This window comes from Nerophis lumbriciformis, linkage group LG02, assembly GCF_033978685.3.
Source record: "Nerophis lumbriciformis linkage group LG02, RoL_Nlum_v2.1, whole genome shotgun sequence".
NCBI lineage: Eukaryota > Metazoa > Chordata > Actinopteri > Syngnathiformes > Syngnathidae > Nerophis > Nerophis lumbriciformis.
The window spans coordinates 53,631,121-53,655,465 of NC_084549.2; the positions used below are offsets into that span (position 1 = coordinate 53,631,121).

At 41.6% G+C, this 24,345-nt stretch overlaps 1 protein-coding gene across 2 annotated transcripts in view; it reads right to left on the reverse strand.

Annotated features, from left to right (window-relative positions):
• Nucleotides 1-24,345, reverse strand: part of ttc27 (tetratricopeptide repeat domain 27) — a 120,921-nt gene that overhangs the window by 64,137 nt on the left and 32,439 nt on the right. For both annotated transcript variants that reach the window (XM_061964625.2, XM_061964624.2), the window contains 4 exons: nucleotides 15,064-15,187; nucleotides 12,736-12,876; nucleotides 9,882-9,984; nucleotides 263-421 (listed from right to left, as the gene is read on the reverse strand). In XM_061964625.2, the coding sequence (XP_061820609.1) occupies nucleotides 263-421; nucleotides 9,882-9,984; nucleotides 12,736-12,876; nucleotides 15,064-15,187 (527 nt within the window). The remainder of the gene's footprint in view (nucleotides 1-262; nucleotides 422-9,881; nucleotides 9,985-12,735; nucleotides 12,877-15,063; nucleotides 15,188-24,345) is intronic.

A 24,345-nucleotide genomic window follows, 5' to 3' on the forward strand; every position in this document is an offset into this window, starting at 1 on the left:
TGTGGACAATTTGATATCAAGCAATATCTTGATATCAATCAATTAAAATTGAATTCCAGGGTGATCGCTGCAATGGATGTTGAGGGGGTATAATTATTTAATTCTTAAATTGATAGGTAATATATCTTCAAACTTGTTGACCCAATTTTTCTTGAAAATGTTGTTTTCAAACTCAACAATGATACACTATTTTTACCCATCATTCAGAGAATTGTTGCACTGAGAACTATAATTTGAATATAAATCTCCATCAGGTTCATACCAGTCATGTTGATATCAAGCATTGAGAGCTCCTGGGCTTTCTTGATGTGTTCCTTGGCAGTGGAGTATTCATAGTAGGCCAGGCTACAGTACACACACTCCAAATGGAACTGGATGGACAGATTTCTCTGCTCAGAAAACAGACTCTTGTATTTCAGCACTGTAGAGAAGGAAAAGAAGAAAATAAACATGGATATCATTATCAACAGTCAAATTCTATTTTCTAAATGTTTTGTTGTACTTTGTTAATCATGCTCAGAAAACACGTTTGTACATTGCATTGGGCTTCACTTTTTCTACATTTTGTGTTACAGCCTTATTCCATAATGAAAACGTAAAACAGCCTTTGCTCAATACTTTGTTGATGCACCTTGCAATTACAGCCTCAAGTATTTTTGAATGCGATGCCAAAAGCTTGGCACACCTATCTTTGGGCAGTTTTGCCCATTCCTCTCAGGAGCACCTGTCAAGCTCCATCAGGTCGGATAGGAAGTGTCGGTGGGCAGCCGATTTCAGATCTCTCCTGGGATTTTCAATTGGATTCAAGTCTGGGCTCTGGCTAGGACACTAACTTTTTCTGTACCCTTCCCCAGATTTGTGCGTCCGGCAATCCTATCTCGGAGGTCTGCAGACAATTCCTTTGACTTCATGCTTGGTTTGTGCTCTGCCATGCACTGTCAAGTGTGGGACCTCATACATAGGAGGTTGTGTGCTTTTCTAAATCATGTCCAATCAACTGAATTTACCACAGGTGGACTCCAATTAGGCTGTAGGAACGTCTCAATGATGTGCAGTTGAAACACGATGCACTTTTGAGCTTCATGACAAAAGCTATGAATACTTGGGTACATGTGATTTCTTAGTTGTTTTTTTAATACATTTGCAAAAAGCTCTACAAAAAAACGTTTTCACGTTGTCATTATGGGGTATTGTGTGTAGAATGCTGAGGACGAAAATAAATTTAATCCATTTTGTAATAAGGCTGTAATGTAAGACAATCTGGAAAAAGTGAAGCGCTGCGATACTTACTGGATGAACTGTATCAATAAGTAGTTGAAGTATTCCTTATTGACTGAATTCACGCATGTGGTTTGTTACACTACTTAGGTGTTTTCCATTCATGAATTTATTTGTGAAAGCCCACCACGGATAGCTTTGGCACTACCTGTTACAAACTATTATGTTTTACACCTTTATGCAGACACCTTTATTTTGGAACCTTTTGATGTGAACGTGTCACTACCACTTGTGGTTTTGCTTACGTTACGATCCTTGCTTTCAATCGGTGCAAATATAATTGTCAATTTAAGTTTTCTAATGCTGTAAGATATATCTATAGCATCAATGGCTTCTCTTAAGTGAGTGTTATTCTCATTTGATATTGTCATAGACAGAAGGACAGCTGTGTTTATTTAATAATTAGCATCTAATTACTAAAACTATTAGCTATAATGGCTAATCTACATGCGCTGATTTAAGACTTTGCTTTAATTGACACTCATAGCATAAAAGTGTATTTGCTGCCATTGTTAAACTATTAAAGGGGTCTTACTATGCATAATACAGTGGGTAAGGAAAGTATTACATATTTTACTCTGTTTCATTGCAGTCACTTGCTAAAATCAAAAAAGTCAATTTTATTTCTCATTACTTTACACTCAGCACCCCATTTCGACCGAAAAAAAAACAAATGCAGCAGTTTTTGCAAATTAATTATGGATAAAAAAAGGTATTCAGACCCTTTGCTCTTTACATTTGTTGATGCACCTTTGGGAGCAATTACAGCCTCAAGTTATTTTGAATACGATGCCACAAGCTTGGCACACCTATTTTGGGGCAGTTTTGCCCGTCCCTCTTTGCAGCATCTCTCAAGCTCCATCAAATTCAATGGGAAGGGTTGGTTTTCATCTAGCAGCTGTAGAACAACTAGAACACTGCTGCTTGAGTTTTGCCGAGAACCAGGAAATATGGCCAATATAGTCCAGTGCTTAGGTCTCTGCACTGGCTTCCTGTAGCTCAAAGAATATTGACTTTAAAACAGCTCTTCTTGTGTACAAGTCTGTTTCATGGTCTTGTGCAAAAGTACATGTTTGACACGTTAGAACTATATAAACCATTTTAGACTCTGAGATCCTCAATGAGTGGTCTCCTGCTGGTGCCCAAATACAGGACGAAACATTGTAACGCTGCATTTCAGTTTTATGCTCCTAAAATCTGGAATAGTATTACAGAAGATGTGGGACAGGCCACAATATTGGCAATGTTTCAGTATCCAGGCTGAAAACATTTCTAATTGTGCATATGGCAAATGAAAGTATTTTATATACACTCTTTGATAATTTTAATTGTGATTATTTTTATGATTATTTTGTTTTTATTTTTGCCTTTTTTGTAATTATTTGTGAAGCACTTTGAATTGCCTAGTGTAAAAATTGTGCTTTGTAAATAAACGTGCTTTGCACGCTAAAATCCTCCGCTGTTGCCATTTCTAAGACAAAGTAGCATATATTTCTAACTTATATCTGTTTTTGTGTCTATGAAAGATCTCATTCATCCAGGTCATTGTCATCTCAGGGGATTCAACTGATCGCAACTGGATTGTTTCGTTTGTCTTAGAAGATGTTTCGCCGCTCATCTGGGTAGGCTTCCTCAGTTCGTGCTCATAGACTTACGATTGGTCAGATCTGGTCCAGCGGCTGGTGCCAAAACCCCAAATATTTATACTCCAAAACCAGGAGGCTGTGCCTCGGCAAGGATGGGAGAAAAACAACTGTTTTAATGCAAACAAGCAATCCTAACTGTCAAAGCCAAGGACAAAGTGTAAATTCCCCTTGTTAGCATTGATGGTATTGTGTGGCAGAACGATCGTTGTGGATCGTCTACTACCAGTCCAAAATAGTCGGAATCTGCCGTGTAAGCACTCCATTCAGTTGTAAACAAATGGCAACAATGGCATTCTGGTCACCTTCTGCATACTTGCCAACCTTGAAACCTCCGATTTCGGGAGGTGGGGGGTGGGGGGCGTGGTCAGGGGTGGGGCGGGGCGTGGTTAGGGGCGTGTTTAAGAGGGGAGGAGTATATTGACAGCTGGAATTCACCAAGTGAAGTATTTCATATATACATATATATATATATATATATATATATATATATATATATATATATATATATGTATATATATATATATATATATATATATATATATATATATATATATATATATATATATATGTATATATATATATATATATATATATATATATATATATATATATATATATATATATATATATATATATATATATGTATATATATATATATATATATATATATATATACACATACATACATATATTATCATTTATTTATCATTTACATATATATATATATATATATGTATATATATATATATATATATATATATATATATATATATATATATATATATATCTACATCCTGAAAATATGCAAACAAAACTGTGTTTAGATAATTGATACTTCAAACTTGCATAAATAAATACTAAGGAATATAACATAACTTGGCTTCTGAGAGCTTCAAAATGTAATGAATAAAATGCTAAAGTTGTTGATAAACAAGCAATTATTTTAATAATTAAATATGGTCATTTTAAATGAAATATTATCATTTAAAATTAATTATTTCAAATATGTTTATTTTAATGTATAATTCTATGGCTGGATGTAATAAGGAGTCAGAAAAAATAAAAATAAAAATACAATTAATTTTGATGTTTTTAGCAAAATAGAGTAAAAATGTATTTCGTTTTGTTCTTGTTTTTTTTAAATTAATGAATATATTTATTTTTAGGTAAAATAAACATAATAATACAATTTATCTCTAGTATGGATGATTTAGTTCTTGTCACCCTGTTGTCCTCCCGTAGTGAAAAAAGGCTGTCCTCACTCAGGTCCGCATGGAGCTGGAGGGGGCGTGGCCTCCAGCTCCGGCTGAAAATCGGGAGATTTTCGGGAGAATATTTGTCCCGGGAGGTTTTTGGGAGAGACGCTGAATTTCGGGAGTCTCCCGGAAAATTCGGGAGGGTTGGCAAGTATGACCTTCTGTGACCAGAATGTTTGTAACTCCTGTTATTTGTTGGAGGGTAAATTGCAGAGTATTTTAGGAATGGTAGAATGGATAGTGTTTTATGTGGGAGACAGGTGGTGTCGCAGACCACCTCCTCTGTTCAGGGATGGTTTTTCAACCTTGACATAGATGGCTTCTAAGGGTGTGGGAAAAAATCGATTCGAATTCGAATCGCGATTCTCATGTTGTGCGATTCAGAATTAATTCACTTTTTTTTTTTAAATCGATTTTTATTTTTTATTAATTTTTTCAATTTTTATTATTATTATTTTTTTTTTTACTAAATCAATCCAACAAAACAATACAAGCAATACCATAACAATGCAATCCAATTCCAAAACCAAACCCGACCCAGCAACACTCAGAATTGCAATAAACAGAGCAATTGAGAGGACACAAACACGACACAGAACAAACCAAAAGTAGAGAAACAAAAATGAACAGTATCAATATTAGTTACAATTTCAACATAGCAGTGATTAAAAATCCCTCATTGACATTATCATTAGACATTTATAAAAATACAAATAAATTAACAATAGTGTCACAGTGACTGACACTTGCATCGCATCTCATAAGCTTGACAACACACTGTGTCCAATATTTTCACAAAGATAAAATGAGTCATATTTTTGGTTCATTTAAAAGTTAAAACAAATTTACATTATTGCAATCAGTTGATAAAACATTGTCCTTTACAATTATAAAAGCTTTTTACAAAAATCTACTACTCTGCTTGCATGTCAGCAGACTGGGGTAGATCCTGCTGAAGTCCTATGTATTGAATGAATAGAGAATCGTTTTGAATCGGGAAAACATTGATTTTGAATCGAGAATCGCGTGGAATCGAAAAAAAAATCGATTTTGAATCGAATCGTGACCCCAAGAATCGATATTGAATCGAATCGTGGGACACCCAAAGATTCGCAGCCCCAATGGCTTCCCTCAACTTTGTCCTCCTCTGTACATTTTTGTTCTCAAAGGAGTGCTGTTTCTCCCTGAGGTGCAGGAATACAGCGAAGTCTTGGCCTGAAAAGTTTGCCCGTCTATGCTGTGCCGTGCGTCGGCTTAGTGGTTGTTTTTTTTGCCCAATATATGAATCAGTGCATTCATCATTACACTGGATAGCATACATCAGATTGTTTTTGTGGGTGTGGTGTGTCCGGTCTTTAGGATGTCTCAGGGTGTTGCCTGGTTTGAAGTGTACGGGATGTTGTGTTGGTTAAAACCTCTTCTGAGTTTCTCAGATAGACTTGATACATATGGAATAACAATATTTTTGCGTATGTCACCTTTTCCCTCCTCATACACTCTGTTCTTGTTGTTTCTGGAACTGGATACACTTTTCACAAACGACCAGCTGGGGCAACCTCAGGTTTTGAGGGCTTCCCTCAAATGCCTATGCTCTTTCTCTTTGGCCTGTGGGCTGTTATTGAACATTATCAGCTCTATGTTGTAGGTTTCTGATAACGCCCAGTTTGTGTTCCAATGGGTGGTGTAAGTCAAAAAGTAGGTATTGATCGGTATGTATGGGTTTTCGGTAAACCCCAACGTGGAGGCCCCTGCTTTTTCCAATGTGGACATCACAGTCCAAAAAACACAACTTACGGTCTTTGACATCCTCACATCTGAACTTGATGTTTCTTTCCACTGAGTTAATGTGCTCGGTAAAGGCTTGCACTTCTTGGTTTCTGCGTTTCACCCATGTTCCATCCACATATCTGTACCAATGACTTCAGCTCGGCGTTCAACACCATCATCCCGCAGCACTTGGTGAGCAAACTGGCCCCACTTGGATTCAGCTCCCTCCCACGGTTCTCACAAAATTCTACAGAGGCACTATAGAGAGCCTACTGACCAACAGCATCTCTGTCTGGACTGGAGCCTGCAGTGCCTCAGACTGGAAGTCTCTGCAGAGAGTGGTGAGGACGGCGGAAAAGATCATCAGGACTCCTCTTCCTCCTACCCAGGAGATCGCAAAAAGCCGCTGCCTGACCAGGGCTCAGAAAATCTGCAGGAACTTCTCCCACCCCCACCAAGGACTGTTTTCATTGCTGGACTCTAGAAAGAGGTTCCGCAGCCTCCGTAGCAGAACTTTCAGGTTCTGTAACAGCTTCTTCTCTCAGGCCGTAAGACTCTTGAACGCATTAAAATAATCCACTCAATTCCCCCCAAAAATGGATTAACTCGCTGCAATATAAAGACAACATAACATACATCCATAAACATGGATGCATATGCAAAAGTGCAATATATTTATCTGCACATATCTGCACATTATTGCTCTTTTCTCCTGCACTACCATGAGCTAATGCAACAAAATGTTTTCTTATCTGTACTGTAAAGTTCAAATATGAATGACAATAAAAGGAAGTCCAAGTTTAAAAGAGCTCAAAGCTCTCTTTTCCATGTCCTCCATGTAAAGGTTTGCTGCTATTGGGGATACAGGTGATCCCATGGCACAACCACGTTTTTGTCCTTAAACCGTTCCCATGAAGTGAAAGTATGTAGTGTAAAGGCAAAGTTCCAGCAAAAGGCAAATCTGTTCTGGGTTTAGTTTGGATCTATCCTGTAAGGTGTGATCACGTAGTAGACGTTGACACACTGTCTCTACTGCATCCTGGGTTGGAATACAGGTGAACAGGGAGGTGACGTCGAATGAAACCATAGTTTTATTTTTGTTCAGTTTTAGATCTCTGATCTTCGCTACAAAGTCAATTGAGTTTTGGACAGGATGTGAAGTTTTACCAACCAACGGTGGTGCTAAAATGTCAGCCACATACTTAGCAATATTGTATGTCACATAGTTAATGTTGCTAACAATGGGTGTGAAGGGAGCCACATCTATGTGTATTTTTGGAAGGCCATAAATACCAGGGATGGTTTCTTGTGGGTATAAGCGGTAATACAATTCTCGGTTGATGGCTTCTGACTTTTGTAGTTTTTAAATACTCGATGATTCTTCTCTTGTACCCACTTGTGGGGTCCCTTTTGAGTATTACGTGTGTTGGAGTCTTTGAGGAGTGTAAGCCACTGGTTTTGGTAGGCAGTTGTGTTGAGAATGACTGTGCATCTCCCCTTGTCAGCTGTCAGGATCGTGATGTTGTCATCCTTGCTCAGAGATGTTAGTGCCTTCCTCTCCTCCAAGGAGAGGTTTGGGATTGGGGGTGTGGCATTAGAAAGAGCTGCTGTCACTTTCAGCCGTATTTGCTCCCCTTCAGTTTCTGTTAGGTTGCTTTTCCTAATGGCTGATTCTGTTGCTTTGATCAAACCAACTGTAGGAACCTGATGTGGAGTCATGGCAAAGTTCAACCCTTTTGCCATTACATCTTTTTCTGGTTGGGTAAGATTTCTGCTGGACAAATTATTTACCCATCTATTGTGTAATTCTATATCAGTTGAGTCCTCAGTTATTTGCCTCCAAATGAGTGCTTGTGGTATGGAGGTGTTCTTACTAAGTTGTAGTTTTTAAAACGTTCTTGTTTGCTTGTTTTGGGTTCTGTTGTGTTGTCCAAGTTGGGCTTTAATTGTGAAATTTGTCACCTTTTCCCAGACAACTTCAGGCAAGATATTTTGCAATTTGAGGAGTAATTCTTCAGATTTTACTCTGAGGCTTTCAATTGTAGAATTTTGTCATTCAAAAGTTGTTTTTGCACTTTCAATTGTATTGTGTCTGTCCTGTGGCCTTTCACGGTAGCACAAACTGATGAAGCCTACTCGATTGAGCGGCGAAACGTCTTCTCGGACAAACCAAGCAGTCCAGTTGCGATCGATTGAATGCCCTGATATATCTGTTAGTAATCTGGATATGGAAGCATTAACAACTACAAAATGGCTGAAGGGTGGAACTTGGCCTGGATGAAAACTTCTGCATGTAAATAAGACGGTCAGAAAGCGGCTTGAAGATGTTCTGTAAAACAATCTATGCAAAAAAACACCATTATATGTTATGTAGACCAAAATGAAGTGTTTTAAAAGTAGAAAAACACTTATAATATGACCCCTTTAAGTTTTTATGCATATTCAACTTAGACCGGAAATGGCAAAAAAGACAAGAAAAGCAGCTTTTTTGCGGCCACCTTTTTTTTTTGTACCTGCGTGAGTATTATGAATAATTTTTCAGGATACGAGCATTCCACCAGTCGGCATCTCAGTGAGAGGAGACATTTTACAGTAAGTGATTGTTTTATAATGTTCATAGTTTGTATTTATATGCTACTGAAAGAAGCAATAGTGCTATTGCTGGGTCTGCTTATCACTCAGCTTCTAAAACTTGTACCGCATCCTCTGTATATTCAGGCTCATAAATAGAAGGTTCGGGATCATCATTTGTCCCAAAGTAGTCTTCGTCATCTCTCATGAGGTCTGCCATGATTAATAGTTGTAGTCATTGTTGTTGAAAGAAAGCGCAAACATTGTAATGCTTCTGTGAAATTAATGTGACGCATTATGCTTAAAATTACCAAGATATGTTATTACATGTTACTATGAATGTGCGTGTTAATGCATTACATATATACTTTCAGCCTGCATATAAAATGTTGGATGTTTTTGGAGGTTTTTTAGAGTGCTTTGTAGACGGAATAGAGCGACTCCCATTACCTCAGTTGTTAGCTGACTTTTGCTAGCGTTTATTTACGAGATAGAATGCTTTAAAAAAAGAACATATGTGTGCTTGTCTCACATACAGTAAGGATTGTGAATTATAGACAAAATAAATAAAAAAGTGCTGGGACCCTATTATGCAAAACTAACTTTATTACTATTGGTACTCCCTGTTGTGTATTTGGGATCTGCCAAAGTTCCAAAATCTTAAATTCAAAACGTGGAGGCATTGCGGAGATATTTATAAAACAATCTTGCCTTCCTTCATACTTCCTCCAAATGAGCCATTTGGAATTTGCCCATATAGTGACGGGTGGGGAGAAGACGCTGTCGGAAATGGGGCCACGTAAATAAGACCGCCCACAAAACAGCGCATTCTGAAGTGACGGTCAGAAAGCGGCTTGAAAACAGTAAAAAAAATCTATGCAAATGACCGAAGAACCACCATTATATGTTATGTAGACTACAAAGAGTATTTTAAATGTAGAACATATCATAACATGACCCCTTTAAAGGTGAAGAATGAATGATAATCAAATTTTTGTTTTTCAGGTCTCCGTCTTAGCTGCCTGAGGGTCTGAGCCCTCTTCCTTATCATCCGACCTAATTATCAATAAGGCAGTCAGTTTGCCCAGCAAAGAAAACAAAGATATGAGAAATCACATACAGTGCATTCCATTCAACATAAATGAGTGAAAATAGCAGGCAGGCTAATAGTGGCCAAATAAAGCCAATTGTAAAGAAAATTGTCATTTAGATTTTGACAGTTCCTCTTTGTCTTCACATCATGACATTTGTCAGTCAAAAGGCATTATAGTACCACCTTTTAGACAGTCAGATATTCATGTGTTATGTGTTCATGTGCCCGTCTATGTGGGTGCAAAAGAAAGGGTAGGTGTTTGTCAAAGACCTTCTTCCATGCTTGTGAGTGCCAAGTTGAGAAGCTGCTGAGAACACGCCTCCAGGATTTGCTGGTGCAGGTTGATGTAGCGCAGAGTCCACCAGGGGAGCAACTACAAAAAAAAACACAAATATAAGGTAACCATTTTGTCAAGGCAAAGGAATGTACACAAATGTGATCTCATGATAGACATGATTCAGGCAGACAACTATAGTCAATCACTTTTGAGTTAGTCCCATTTATGAGGAACAACTAATCAAGTCCTGGTTGACGGTACTCTTCTCACTAAAAAAGTGGCTGCTTAAGTTGATGTCAACATACAAGGTTAAGAACCAGAGGGGCCTTTTTTAAGAAAAATGGGTCCGTTTATGTCGACAGATTTTTTTATTGTTAACATCATCACAACAGCAAACACAATTGAAGCAGTACCTCTGCTTAGTAGTGCTGCGGCTTGATGTTTTTTTTTTTTTTTTAAGATACGAACAATCTCTCAGCTAATTTTTTTTTTAGATTGTGAATGAAAATGTAGATTACAAACGAGCTTCAGATGGATCCAGGGTTTCCCCTTAATGTAACTGATGATGACGTACCTCCACAGCAAAATCATAGCCGAATATAAAGGTTTTTACGTGAAAACAAATTCAAGTAATACAATGTATTGTAGCCTCCAGAAGAAGTCACACAAAGTCCGACACTATTTTTAGGGCTCGAGCAGCGGAGCAAGCAAGTAAGGCTCATATTGAAATTGCTGTGTTTTTTCTTCAATACGTCTGGTTATCTTTGAGGCCCAAATTTTTTTTTGTCTTTTCCCAAGATGGCGTCGCTATATTGGCTGCTGGTGGCAGGAGCTCTGTGCTCCTGTGTCATCCTTTTGTGTTCCTGGTGTTTCCCTCTTGTTTTCTTTTTTTTTTTGCCTTTTGGTTCGGGACCCTTTGGGACCGTGTGACAAGGGGTGGCACTTTCGTGACTTCTGCGGTGCTTTTTTGTGGGCTTCTGGATCTGCCTCCCGGGAGCCTTTTGGCCGTGGGGACCAGCTGCTGGGTCCCTCACACACCAGAGTCAGTTTGGAAAGACTGGAGGAGAGGAGATGCGGATGAAGAGACAGGGCTGCGGAGCTTGTGCTGGGACGGACGGGCTTCACGGTGTCATGGCTGAATGAGCGTGTATCGGATGCCTCGGTCTCTTTGGACGCATCCTCGTTCATCCATGCGGACTGGACACTGGCCGAGAGTTGGTGGGCGGCCGAGGGTCTCTCGGTTGCTTTTTTGGGTCTGCTCCTGTCTCTGGCCATGCTCCCCGAACCCCAGCAGACGATGGCGTGGAAGACCGCAGAGGCCACCTGTGTAGGTGTTGAAATTATGTTTTTGTTTGGTTGCTTGTCTATGCATGGTGCAATTGTATGTGCGCAACGTATATTATTGGTTGATTATTTTTTTATTTTTTTGTTGTTGTTTAACTTTTGTTGCTGTGTGTAGAAATGGCACTGCTGGAGTGGCAGCTGGTTGCATCAGCTCTGCTCTTTTAATGTATTTAATGTCCTTTGTGTGAGTTTTTTTTTTCTTGGCCTCAGTCTGGACCCCCTCTCCAAGGACCCAGGCTTAGACTGATTTTTTGTTTTTCAAGAGCACTTTGGAGCAGGTTTTCATCCAGGATGGCTCTGTACATTGCCGCATTCATCTTTCCCTCTATCCTGACTAGTCTCCCAGTTCCTGCCGCTAAAAACATCCCCACAACTTGATGCTGCCAGCACCATGCTTCATTGTAGGGATGGTATTGGCCTGGTGAAGAGCGGTGCCTCGTTTACTCCAAACATGACGCCTGGCATTGACGCCAAAGAGTTCAAACTTTGTCTCATTAGACCAGAGAATTTTGTTTGTCTGATTGTCTGTCTTTCAGGTGCATTTTCGCAAACTTTTACAAAGGAATGGCTTCAGTTTGACCACTCTACCATATAGGTTTGATTGGTGGATTGCTGCTGAGATGGCTGTGTCCTTCTGTAAAGTTCTCCTCTCCCCACAGAGAGGTTCTTGTTCACCTCCCTGACTAGGGTCCTTCTACCCCAATCGCTCAGTTTAGACAGCCAGCCAGCTCAAGGAAGTGTCCTGGTGGTTCCAAATTTCTTCAAACTACAAATGATGGAGGCCACTATGCTCTTTGGGACTTTCAAGGCAGCAGATGTTTTCGTGTACCCTTCCCCAGATTTGTGCCTCGAGACAATCTTGTCTCATGAGGTCTACAGGCAATTCCTTCAGCTTCATGCTTTATTTGTATTCTGCAAAGCACTGAGTGTGGGACCTTATATATAGACAGGTGTGTGCCTTTCCAAATCATGTCCAACCAACTGAGTTTACCACAGGTGGACTCCAATTAAGCTGTAGGAACATCTCAAGGATGATCAGTTGAAACAGGATACCCCTGAGATTATTGTTTAGCTTAATGGCAAAGGCTGTAAAAAAATCAAGAACGCACATGTACATAAGTATTTTATAAATTTACAAACATTTCTAAAAAAATAAAAACGTTTTAACATTGTCATTACAGGGTATTGTGTGTTTTGAGGACAATAATGAATACATTCCATTTTGGAATAAGGCTGTCACATAACAAAATGTGGAAAAAGTAAAACGCTGTGAATACTTTCCAAATGCAGTGTACTTTTTTTTTTTTTTACCAAAAATACATAGAAATGTTTATTTCCCTTACAAAAGACAAAAAAAGACAGCATTAAAAGCATTCTATCATTCATCTCAAACTATAAGATGGCAATGCAACGTCTTCATTAACCTAATTCGAGAAAAATGCAAAAAACAAAATTGCCATACTAGTCACACAGTGGTATGTGTAAGGCCAATGACTGCTGTACCTGAAGACTGCTCATCTTTGAAGAACATTTGGTCAGAATAACCCTCGCCAGCAGGAGGAGGAACGGGTTGGCCACCAGGCTGTAAACAGATTCTCCATCCAGGAGCAGGCAAGAGTGGATTGATTCAACCATGGACTGAGGCTGTCAAAGAAAACACATTTAAACTGAAGTTATTTTAAATAATCTATGTATTCAGTGTTTCCCAATAATTAATTTATTTGTGGCAGCCCTCCACAAAAACATTTGGCACTACCTGTTGGCCTTGCTCATGCACACATAGTAAAGCACTTTTTTTGTCAGAGAATATGAAGACTGAGCGGGGGGTTCAGTGTTGGCAATTTAGCAACTTTGTTGAGACTAGGAGTGTCCTGATCCGGTATTGATATCAGATATTGTTACGATTTCAGCAAAAAAACATGCATACCATTATATGTGCTTGCATGTAAAATGTGTGAGATATGCAGTGACCTTGGACCTTAGAAAACATAGTAGACCAACCCAGCAGATGACATGGCACAGCAAACGATCACTGACTGTGGAAACTTTACTGTAGAGTTTCTACTGTGGCCCCGGCACTAATTCTTCAATAGCCTGTGTCACATTCTAAATACACTTTCCTTTAATAAAAAAAGCAAACAATTATAAGGTAATGGTAAAAAATTGAAATTGCTGACACCAATTACACAAACCTTACATTCAGGCTGTTTTTTTCTTTAAAAAAAATCATATATATTTTCTGCAGCATTGTCCCACCCACAGAACCATCTGATTGGTTACACGCACCAATCAGCAGTGCGTATTCAGAGCGCATGTAACAGCCAATCAGCAGTGCGTATTCAGAGCGCATGTAACAGCCAATCAGCAGTGCGTATTCAGAGTGCATGTAACAGCCAATCAGCAGTGTGTATTCAGAGCGCATGGAGTCAGTGCTCCTTCCTTGGAATGAGCAGAAAGGTAAGCATAAGGCAGCGGACTCTCCCCAAATTATAATAAACACTTCCAAGTCAACTACTAGTAACATCACTATGAGCCCGTAGACGTTCTAGAAACATAAGCGGCAGCTCAGCTCGCTCACAGTCCTTGAGGTGAAGGCTAATTAGCTTTTAGCGTAACGTTAGCTCACCGTGCGGTGTGCGTGCGTGCGTGTTATGGACAGCAAAGCCCTGTCTGTCTGAGAGAAAGACAAGCATTATTGACCTACAGTTAACAACTAGGTTATTTCACTTTACCCTTTTCTGTGTTGATTGAGCTGTGTTGAAGCAGCAAAAAAGGACATTATGTTAAATGAAGAGTTTCCTGAAGCTGTCTTTGATAGTTGATATAATAATGTAACTGCTTCATAAAGCCTACATGAACTCCATGGTGTTCAGGGATGATTAGTCTTTCCTATTGCTATTGTACTATTTTTCAGCTGTAGTTACATTAATCATTAGTAATGTAGCAGCCTAGTTTTGAATGGCAGGGTCCCTACTATCACATGTTGATAAAATATAACATTTTCATAATAAAAATCAACTACAGGCTTCCCAAATACTGTAATAAATTAAGCATGATGAGTTGAGCATATGTCAGCATGTGGCCCCACTTATAACTCTTTTTTTCAAACGCTTATTGCAAACGCTTACTTACAGCAAGTCATTAATTTGACTTTGTAAGTCATTATTTTAGTATATCAGTACTGTTTTGTTTTTACTTTACGGAAAAAATATTGAGATATATATCGTATATCGCCATTCAGCAAATGGAGCGGAAAACACAACCAAAAGTTGTAGGTTTCTTCACGCGACAAAGCCGGCCTACGTCAATTGCCCCCCCAGGCTGTGGTGGCAGCGACGAGGTGGAGACGTGATGGCGACAGGCCGAGTTACACCGATCCTTACACCCACCCACCCCCTTCCCCGGTTCCCTCCCTCTGGAGAGTCACCACCTTAACTAACACATTTTCTGGGGGAAACACTGCTTTTGCTATACAGTGATCAAGCTACTGTCGCAATGAGGAGTTTTGCCATTGTGAAGGCTTGTTTCCACTTTAGACTACAAATTAGAGGAAACTAAATCATCAGCTGCATCACTGCAATCAATAGTGCCTCAGTTGCATGAACCTGCAATGAAGCCACAATCTGCACAAAACTGATCAATTCTTAATAGATGGACTCTCATGTCCAGCCCTAGAACAGACAATAAGACATTTCTCATTGTGCAATCAATGTCATATAATGCAGCATAAATGGAGTATAGAAAAAAAAATAATATTATAACAAAGGCTTTGGTAAACTAGCAAAGCGCTAAAGGTAGCAGACAAAAGAGAGTAATAGGTTGTTGTTATACCTGAGAGGAGAGCAGGGCTGAGGGCAGAATGTCAGAGAGCTCGATGAAGAGCGAAGGACCGGTCCAGTTACTTTGAACAAACATGTGTAGGCAAGAAACAGCCAGGACCATCACCACCAGTTCCCTAGAGCCAGGAACGAGAAGAGATTGATTGCGTTCATCATGTTTTCTTTAATATAATAAGGAAGAAAGGACAATGCATGAGAACAAAGACAAATTTTAAGCTTCTTTTCATTCATCAAAATGTTACAGAAAGCTATGATGGCGCTGTGATCACTTCCGGTCTCCCTATGTTTAAGTCAACGAGTGGTCTGCTGCTTCCTCGCTTCCTGTATGTTTATTGTAGATCATAAATCCTGCCTCTCACCTGGACATGAGATGTCTGAGTTGGTATTCCGACAAGTTGGTACACTTTGACAGCCATTTAGGACCCAAAACTGGCGAGGACGACACAATAAGAAGTGTGTGCCCCCGCCCCCCGACCCCGTTTCTTCGTGAGGATCATGAGACAATATTCATCTAAATGGGAGTATATGAACATCTAAGCAGTTGGCATCCTAATGATAGCAGACATTGCACAGTAAGTGATGTTTTTTAATGTTTGTTGGCTCTCATGAAGTCTGCGTGAGTAATAATCAGTGATGAAAAAAAAGCAAAATGTTTTTTAAATTAATGCGGCACGTATGCTTAAAATGATCAAAATACGTAAATATTAAATGTTATTATAAATGTGCCCGTTACTACATTACATATATACTTACATCATGTAAATAAAACCTTTTGGTTTGGATGTTTTTTTAAGGGCTTGATAGGCAGAATTGCGCGACTCCCGTACGCTCCATTGTAAGCAAACTTTCGATTGCTTTTATTTAATATTCAGAATGCAAAAAACAAAAAAACATCCATCGTCATGTTTTTCATAATGATTGTGAACAATAGGCAAAATTCCCCAAAAAAGCGCAGTTCCACTTTACTATCTTTTGCTGTCTACTGATGCTGGCGATTCTGCCATTTTAATTATTCTAGATTTAACTGCTGCATTTGACACCATGGGTCAGTCGCTAGGAACAATGTGTGGCTTTAAGAGGCACACCTTAAACCGGTTCAGGTCCTATCTGACAAACCGATCCTTTCCAGTCAAAATGTATCTGCCTATGCTTGTGCTGCGTTGTCCTGTGGTGTCCCTCAGGGCTCAATTCTTCGACCTATTCTGTTCTCGTTATACATCTAACCCACGGAACACATGTTTTTTCTAAATACAATACATAGCATATCATCTTTCAGTTGATGACACACAAATGTATGCCCCTTTGAAAAGTAAAGGTGTCCCGTAATCAAAAACACTTTTAAATTGTCTCGAGGACATAAAAGCCCGTTTTGCTGTGAGCTTCCCTAATTTAAATAAAATCAAGACAGAAATGATTTTATTTGGCCCAAATGTAATCTCTCATGCCCCTGATGCCTTATCACAAATATTAGTTTAAAGTTTGACACTGATTTTAAATGGGAACAACAGATTAGCTTTTATCCAAAACTAATTCAGTTTTATCTAAGCACTTTGACAGGTAATGAATGCTTTTATTTCTTCAGGTTTAGACTATTGTAACTCACTTTATGTTGGTGTGAACCAGGCACATTTGCAGTTAGTCCAAAAAGCTGCTGCTTGCCTTTCAACTGGCAAAATAAATTGTGACCATATTCCCCCTATTCTAGTGTTTCTTCGCTGGCTCCTAGGTCATTTTAGAATTAATTAAAAAAAATGTATGGCTTGTTTTTAAATCTCTTAATTTATAAGTATATCAGTATATTTCTGACATTGTATAAATTAATACACCCACAAGTTTTCTGAGGTCAGCTGATCAATCTCTCCTTATCGTCCCTAAAACTCGATTACAGTCCAGAGGGGATTGCTCTTTCTCTGCTGTTTCTCCAAAGATTTGGAATGATCTTCCTCGGGTGATTTGGATGTCTCTCTCCTTAATGACTTTTAAATCACATCTTAAAACTTTTTTTAAAAACCAGGATGAGAGTTGTGTGATCTATTTCTATGTCCTTATGTTTATCTAATCATTGAAAGTTAAATGTTCCTTGCACTAGACCAGGGATCGGCAACCCAAAATGTTGAAAGAGCCTTATTGGACCAAAAATACAAAAACAAATCTGTCTGGAGCCGCAAAAAATTAAAAGCCATATTACATACAGATAGTGTGTCATGAGATATAATTTGAATTAATATGACTTAAAGGAAACTAAATGACCTCAAATATAGGTACAAATGAGGCATAATGATGCAATATGTACATATAGCTAGCCTAAATAGCATGTTAGCATCGATTAGCTCGCAGTCATGCAGTGACCAAATATGTCTGTTTAGCACTCCACACAAGTCAATAACATCAACAAAACTCACCTTTGTGGATTCATGCACAACGTTAAAAGTTTGGTGGACAACATGAGACAGAAAAAGAAGTGGCATAAAACACGTCCTAGGAAGTCACAGAAAGATATACATGTAAACAAACTAAGGTGAGTTTAAGGACTGCCAAAATTAGTAGGACAAAACGGCGCTCGCCAAATACTCGAATCAGTGAAGCATGTTTAATATAAACAGTGTGCTTTATAACAATTAGGGAGGTTTGTGTCATGTTTGTCCTCCTACATAAACTATATTAAAACAAAAAATATATATTTTTCCCCCTCAACGTTTTTCATTTTTCATACATTTTTTAAAAAGCTCCAGAGAGCCACTAGGGCGGCGCTAAAGAGCCGCGGGTTGCCGACCCCTGCACTAGACTGTCTCAAGTGTTATGGTTTTATCTGGTATTTTAAATGTTGTGCAGGACTTTGTGAAACTTTTACTGTTTTTAAAATTGTGCTATATAAATAAAGTGGCTTGGATAATAGATAATATAACAACTGTCGGGCGGCTCTGTTGCTATTAAGCGGCCACTGCCAGGCATACATATACTGTAAGAGTAAGATGGATCGATCAATAAATCTGTGAGTGTCTATACCAAAGGTAGAGTGAAAGGGTAAATATTTGTCCATCCATCCATTTTCTACCGCTTATTCCCTTCGGGGTCGCAGGGGGCGCTGGAGCCTATCTCAGCTACAATCGGGCGGGAGACGGGGTACACCCTGGACAAGTCGCCACCTCATCGCAGGGCGGTAAATATTTGTATTTTATCAAAATCTTTTGTCTTTTTTGTTTATGAATTCAGGGATGGATTCCCAGAACACAAGAAGACTTTGGGGGTAAAAAATAAAGAGCAATCGATAATTGTTTTTGCTTTTGTTTAGTTACTGTGTACTATTGACTTTATTTTGCTTAAACAATTGTTTCCTGTTGGCCGTGAGTGACTGCTCGCTGCTGTCGCGAAAAAAGCTAAGTATTATCTTTCTATCTGTGTCCTTCTAATTGTTTTACAGCTTTCTTTATTCCTTCCCAAACATATTTAGTAGTCTTATCAAACTAACAAACCACCCGCTCTCTGTCTGGTGAGACAGAGAACGGATGGCCCCTCTCTCAGCTAGCTAGCTGCTAAGCTAACGAAGCTTAGCCTGGCGTGGCAAAGGCGGCAACGGTCTGAAGGAAATCTGCTCCCACACGTAGCGGCCACTTCTCTGGAGACAGCAAGAACTCAACTCGGTGAAAGAAACAACGTGACTATGGCTCCCTGCTCTTCGTGCACCGTTCTTATGGATAGGTTGGCCCTACTAGAGCAGAGTAATTTTGTAACTTTAGACGCTGCGGACACATCTGCTTGAGTTAGCTGTAGCGAGATGACTAGCACAGTTTGTAGCAGCCCTAAGCGGCCTACAAGCAACGGTGAACCGGTTAAGACGCATAATAGATTTAGCTCTTTAGCTAGTCCCACACCCCAGTCTACCAGGCACCACACCTTAGTCATAGGGAACTCCATCACCCGAAACATACACTTTAACAAACCAGCCATAATTAAGTGTATTGTTGGGGCCAGAGCACCTGACATTGAAGCTAACCTTAGGGAGCTAACTCGCAACAGGCCTAGTGAACACGTATGATAGGCTAATCTCACCACTAGCTATGGGAACACAGTTGCACACGTTGGCTCCAATGACACTAGGATGAGACAGTCAGAGATTACAAAGAGGAACATAGCTAGGATTTGTAATCTCGCTAGAAAGATTTCCAGGCATCGAGTACTTGTCTCTTGTCTGCCTGCGAAAGGCAATGATGAGAGGTACAGCAGATTACTCTCACTTAACAAATGGCTGGCTAGTTTTTGTAGAGATCAGGGACTAACGTTTATTGATAATTGGCCCTCTTTCTGGGTCAAACGGGGCTTGCTGAACAGGGAAGGCGCCATCACTCTATCTAAGACAGTGGTTCTTAACCTCGGTTTGATCGAACCCCAGGGGTTCGGTGGAGCCTCCGCCGCGGAAGTCAAGACACACCCAACTCATCGTGTAAATAAAAACAATGTTCCCTCTAATTTTCCATTTGATTTGCAGGTGTGTAATTTGTTGTGGTTCATGCACAGTTCATTTTGTGCACCAGTAAAAAACATATAACATTGTCTTGAATTTGAAAAAAATAACATTTTATTTTTTACTAAAGTAGGGGTTTGGTGAATGCGCATATGAAACTGGCGGGGTTCCGTACCTCTAACAAGGTTAAGAACCACTGATCTAAGAACATATATTACTAGCTGAGTCGCACTTGACTAACCATCCTAGAGCAAGCTTGGACACAGGCAATTACAGTGTCTGTTAGTCCGGGTGAGGAGTCAGTTAAGCTACTGAGGTGGCAAAGTATGACCCGTTCAATCTATCGCAGCACCAAGCAAATAATCTCAAGATCCCCATCATATCAATTCCTAGATGTGATCGAAATGATTTACGGCGCACTACAGAAAATAAACGTAACGTTATTAACATCAGTACTACGGATACCATTGTCTCCCAGAACGTTATTAGTTAATGATGTCATTAGAGAAAACATCTTAACGTAATTGGCGTCAGCGAAACCTCGATCAAACCAGAAGAATTGTTCCCGCTTAACGAGGCATCTCGTCCTAACTATACGAATGCACATATTGCCCGTCCCCTTAAAAGGGGTGGAGGGGTCACACTAATATACAATGAAAACCTTAACCTTACCCCTAACCTAAGTAATAAGTATAAATCTTTTGAGGTGCTTACTGTGAGGTCTGTCACACCGCTGCCTCTCTACCTGGCTGTTATCTACCGCCCCCCTGGGCTATGTTCGGACTTTATAAGTGAATTTTCAGAGTTTGTCGCTAATCTAGTGACGCACGCAGATAATATAATTATAATAGCAGATTTTAATATCTATATGAATACCCCATCAGACCCTCCGTGCGTGGCGTTCCAGACTATAATTGATAGCTGTGGTCTTACACAAATAATAAATGAACCCACGCATCGCAACGGTAATACGATAGATCTAGTGCTTGTCCGGGGTGTCACCACCTTCAAAGTTATGATACTCTCGTACACTAAAGTAATGTCCGATCATTACCTTATAAAAATAAAAGTTCTGACTCATTGTCAACAAGCTACTAATAACCACTGCTTTAGCAGCCGCAACATTAATGTTGTCACAACTATGACTCTTGCTGGCCTACTGCCTTCGGTAATGGTACCTTTCCCAAATTATGTGAGCTCTATCGATAACCTCACTCACTACTTTAACGACGCCATTGATAGTATAGCACCGCTAAAGCTAAAAAAAAGGCCACTAAAAGGCGTACCCCTGGTTTACAGAAGAAACTATAGCTCTTAAACTATCATGAAGAAAGCTGGAACACAAATGGCGTGCGACTAAACTTGAGGTTTTCCATCAAGCATGGATTGATAGTTTAATAACTTATAAACGCACATTTACCTTAGCCAAAGCTAATTACCAGTCTAATCTCATCTGCCTCAATAAAAACGATCCTAAATATTTGTTCAGTCCCGCAGCATCGCTAACCCAACAAGGGACTCCTCCCAGTAGCTCCACCCACTCAGCTGATGACTTTATGAATTTCTTTAATAAGAAAATTTAACTCATTAGAAAGTAGATTCGAGACAACGCGTCCTAGCTACAACTGAGTTCTATTAACACAGATATGAATGTATGTACGACGGATATTGCCCTCCAAAATAATCTGTCTCTTTTTGATGAAATAACATTAGAGGAACTCCTGCGACATGTAAATGGGATAAAACAAATAACATGTTTACTTGACCCACTTCCTGGGAAACTTATCAAGGAGCTGTTTGTAATATTAGGACCATCCATCCATCCATCTTCTTCCGCTTATCCGAGGTCGGGTCGCGGGGGCAGCAGCCTAAACAGGGAAGCCCAGACTTCCCTCACCCCAGCCACTTCGTCCAGCTCTTCCTGTGGGACCCCGAGGCGTTCCCAGGCCAGCCGGGAGACATAGTCTTCCCAACGTGTCCTGGGTCTTTCCCGCGGCCTCCTACCGGTCGGACGTGCCCTAAACACCTCCCTAGGGAGGCGTTCGGGTGGCATCCTGACCAGATGCCCGAACCACCTCATCTGGCTCCTCTCGATGTGGAGGAGCAGCGACTTTACTTTGAGCTCCTCCCGGATGGCAGAGCTTCTCACCCTATCTCTAAGGGAGAGCCCCGCCACCCGGCGGAGGAAACTCAATTCGGCCGCTTGTACCCGTGATCTTGTCCTTTCGGTCATAACCCAAAGCTCATGACCATAGGTGGGGATGGGAACGTAGATCGACCGGTAAATTGAGAGCTTTGCCTTCCGGCTCAGCTCCTTCTTCACCACAACGGATCGATACAGCGTCCGCATTACTGAAGACGCCGCACCGATCCGCCTGTCGGTCTCACGATCCACTCTTCCCTCACTCGTGAACAAGACTCCGAGGTACTTTAACTCCTCCACTTGGGGCAAGATCTCCTCCCCAACCCGGAGATGGCACTTCACCCTTTTCCGGGCGAGAACCATGGACTCGGATTTGGAGGTGCTGATTCTCATCCCAGTCGCTTCACACTCAGCTGCGAACCGATCCAGTGAGAGCTGAAGATCCTGGCCAGATGAAGCCATCAGGACCACATCATCTGCAAAAAGCAGAGACCTAATCCTGCAGCCACCAAACCAGATCCCCTCAACACCTTGACTGCGCCTAGAAATTCTGTCCATAAAAGTTATGAACAGAATCGGTGACAAAGGGCAGCCTTGGCGGAGTCCAACCCTCACTGGAAACGTGTCCGACTTACTACCGGCAATGCGGACCAAGCTCTGGCACTGATCATACAGGGAGCGGACTGCCACAATCAGACAGTCCGATACACCATACTCTCTGAGCACTCCCCACAGGACTTCCCGAGGGACACGGTCGAATGCCTTCTCCAAGTCCACAAAACACATGTAGACTGGTTGGGCAAACTCCCATGCACCCTCAAGGACCCTGCCGAGAGTATAGAGCTGGTCCACAGTTCCACGACCAGGACGAAAACCACACTGTTCCTCCTGAATCCGAGGTTCGACTATCCGGCATAGCCTCCTCTCCAGTACACCTGAATAGACCTTACCGGGAAGGTGATCCCACGATAGTTAGAACACACCCTCCGGTTCCCCTTCTTAAAGAGAGGAACCACCACCCCGGTCTGCCAATCCAGTGGTACCGCCCCCGATGTCCACGTGATGCTGCAGAGTCTTGTCAACCAAGACAGCCCCACAGCGTTCAGAGCCTTAAGGAACTCCGGGCGGATCTCATCTACCCCCGTGGCCTTGCCACCGAGGAGCTTTTTAACTACCTCAGCAACCTCAGCCCCAGAAATAGGAGAGCCCACCACATATCCCCCAGGCACTGCTTCCTCATAGGAAGACGTGTTGGTGGGATTGAGGAGGTCTTCGAAGTATTCCCTCCACCGATCCACAACATCCGCGGTCGAGGTCAGCAGAACACCATCCTCGCCATACACGGTGTTGATAGTGCACTGCTTCCCCTTCCTGAGGCGGCGGATGGTGGTCCAGAATTGCTTCGAAGCCGTCCGGAAGTCGTTTTCCATGGCCTCACCGAACTCCTCCCATGTCCGAGTTTTTGCCTCTGCGACCGCTGAAGCCGCACACCGCTTGGCCTGTCGGTACCTGTCCGCTGCCTCAGGAGTCCTATGAGCCAAAAGAACTCGATAGGACTCCTTCTTCAGCTTGACGGCATCCCTCACCGCCGGTGTCCACCAACGGGTTCTAGGATTACCGCCACGACAAGCACCAACTACCTTGCGGCCACAGCTCCAATCAGCCGCTTCGACAATAGAGGCGCGGAACATGGTCCATTCGGACTCAATGTCCAGCACCTCCCTCGTGACATGTTCAAAGTTCTTCCGGAGGTGGGAATTGAAACTCTCTCTGACAGGAGACTTTGCCAGACGTTCCCAGCAAACCCTCACAATGCGTTTGGGCCTGCCAGGTCTGTCCGGCATCCTCCCCCACCATCGCAGCCAACTCACCACCAGGTGGTGATCGGTAGAAAGCTCCGCCCCTCTCTTCACCCGAGTGTCCAAAACATGAGGCCGCAAATCCGATGACACAACTACAAAGTCGATCATGGAACTGCGGCCTAGGGTGTCCTGGTGCCAAGTGCACATATGGACACCCTTATGTTTGAACATGGTGTTCGTTATGGACAATCTGTGACGGGCACAAAAGTCCAATAACATAACACCGCTCGGGTTCAGATCCGGGCAGCCATTCTTCCCAATCACGCCTCTCCAGGTTTCACTGTCGCTGCCAACATGAGCATTGAAGTCCCCCAGTAGAACGAGGGAATCACCCGGGGGAGCACTCTCAAGTACTCCCTCGATTGAATCCAAAAAGGGTGGGTACTCTGAGCTGCGGTTTGGCGCGTAAGCGCAAACCACAGTCAGGACCCGTTCCCCCACCCGAAGGCGGAGGGAAGCTACCCTCTCGTCCACCGGGTTGAACTCCAACGTGCAGGCTCTGAGCCGGGGGGAAACAAGAATTGCCACCCCAGCCCGTCGCCTCTCATTGCCGGCAACGCCAGAGTGGAAGAGAGTCCAGCCCCTCTCGAGAGAACTGGTTCCAGAGCCCTTGCTGTGCGTCGAAGTGAGTCCGACTATATCTAGCCGGAACTTCTCCACCTCACGCACTAGCTCAGGCTCCTTCGCCCCCAGCGAGGTGACGTTCCACGTCCCAAGAGCTAGCTTCTGTAGCCGAGGATCGGACCGCCAAGTGCCCTGCCCTCGGCTTCCGCCCAGCTCACATCGCACCCGACCTCTATGACCCCT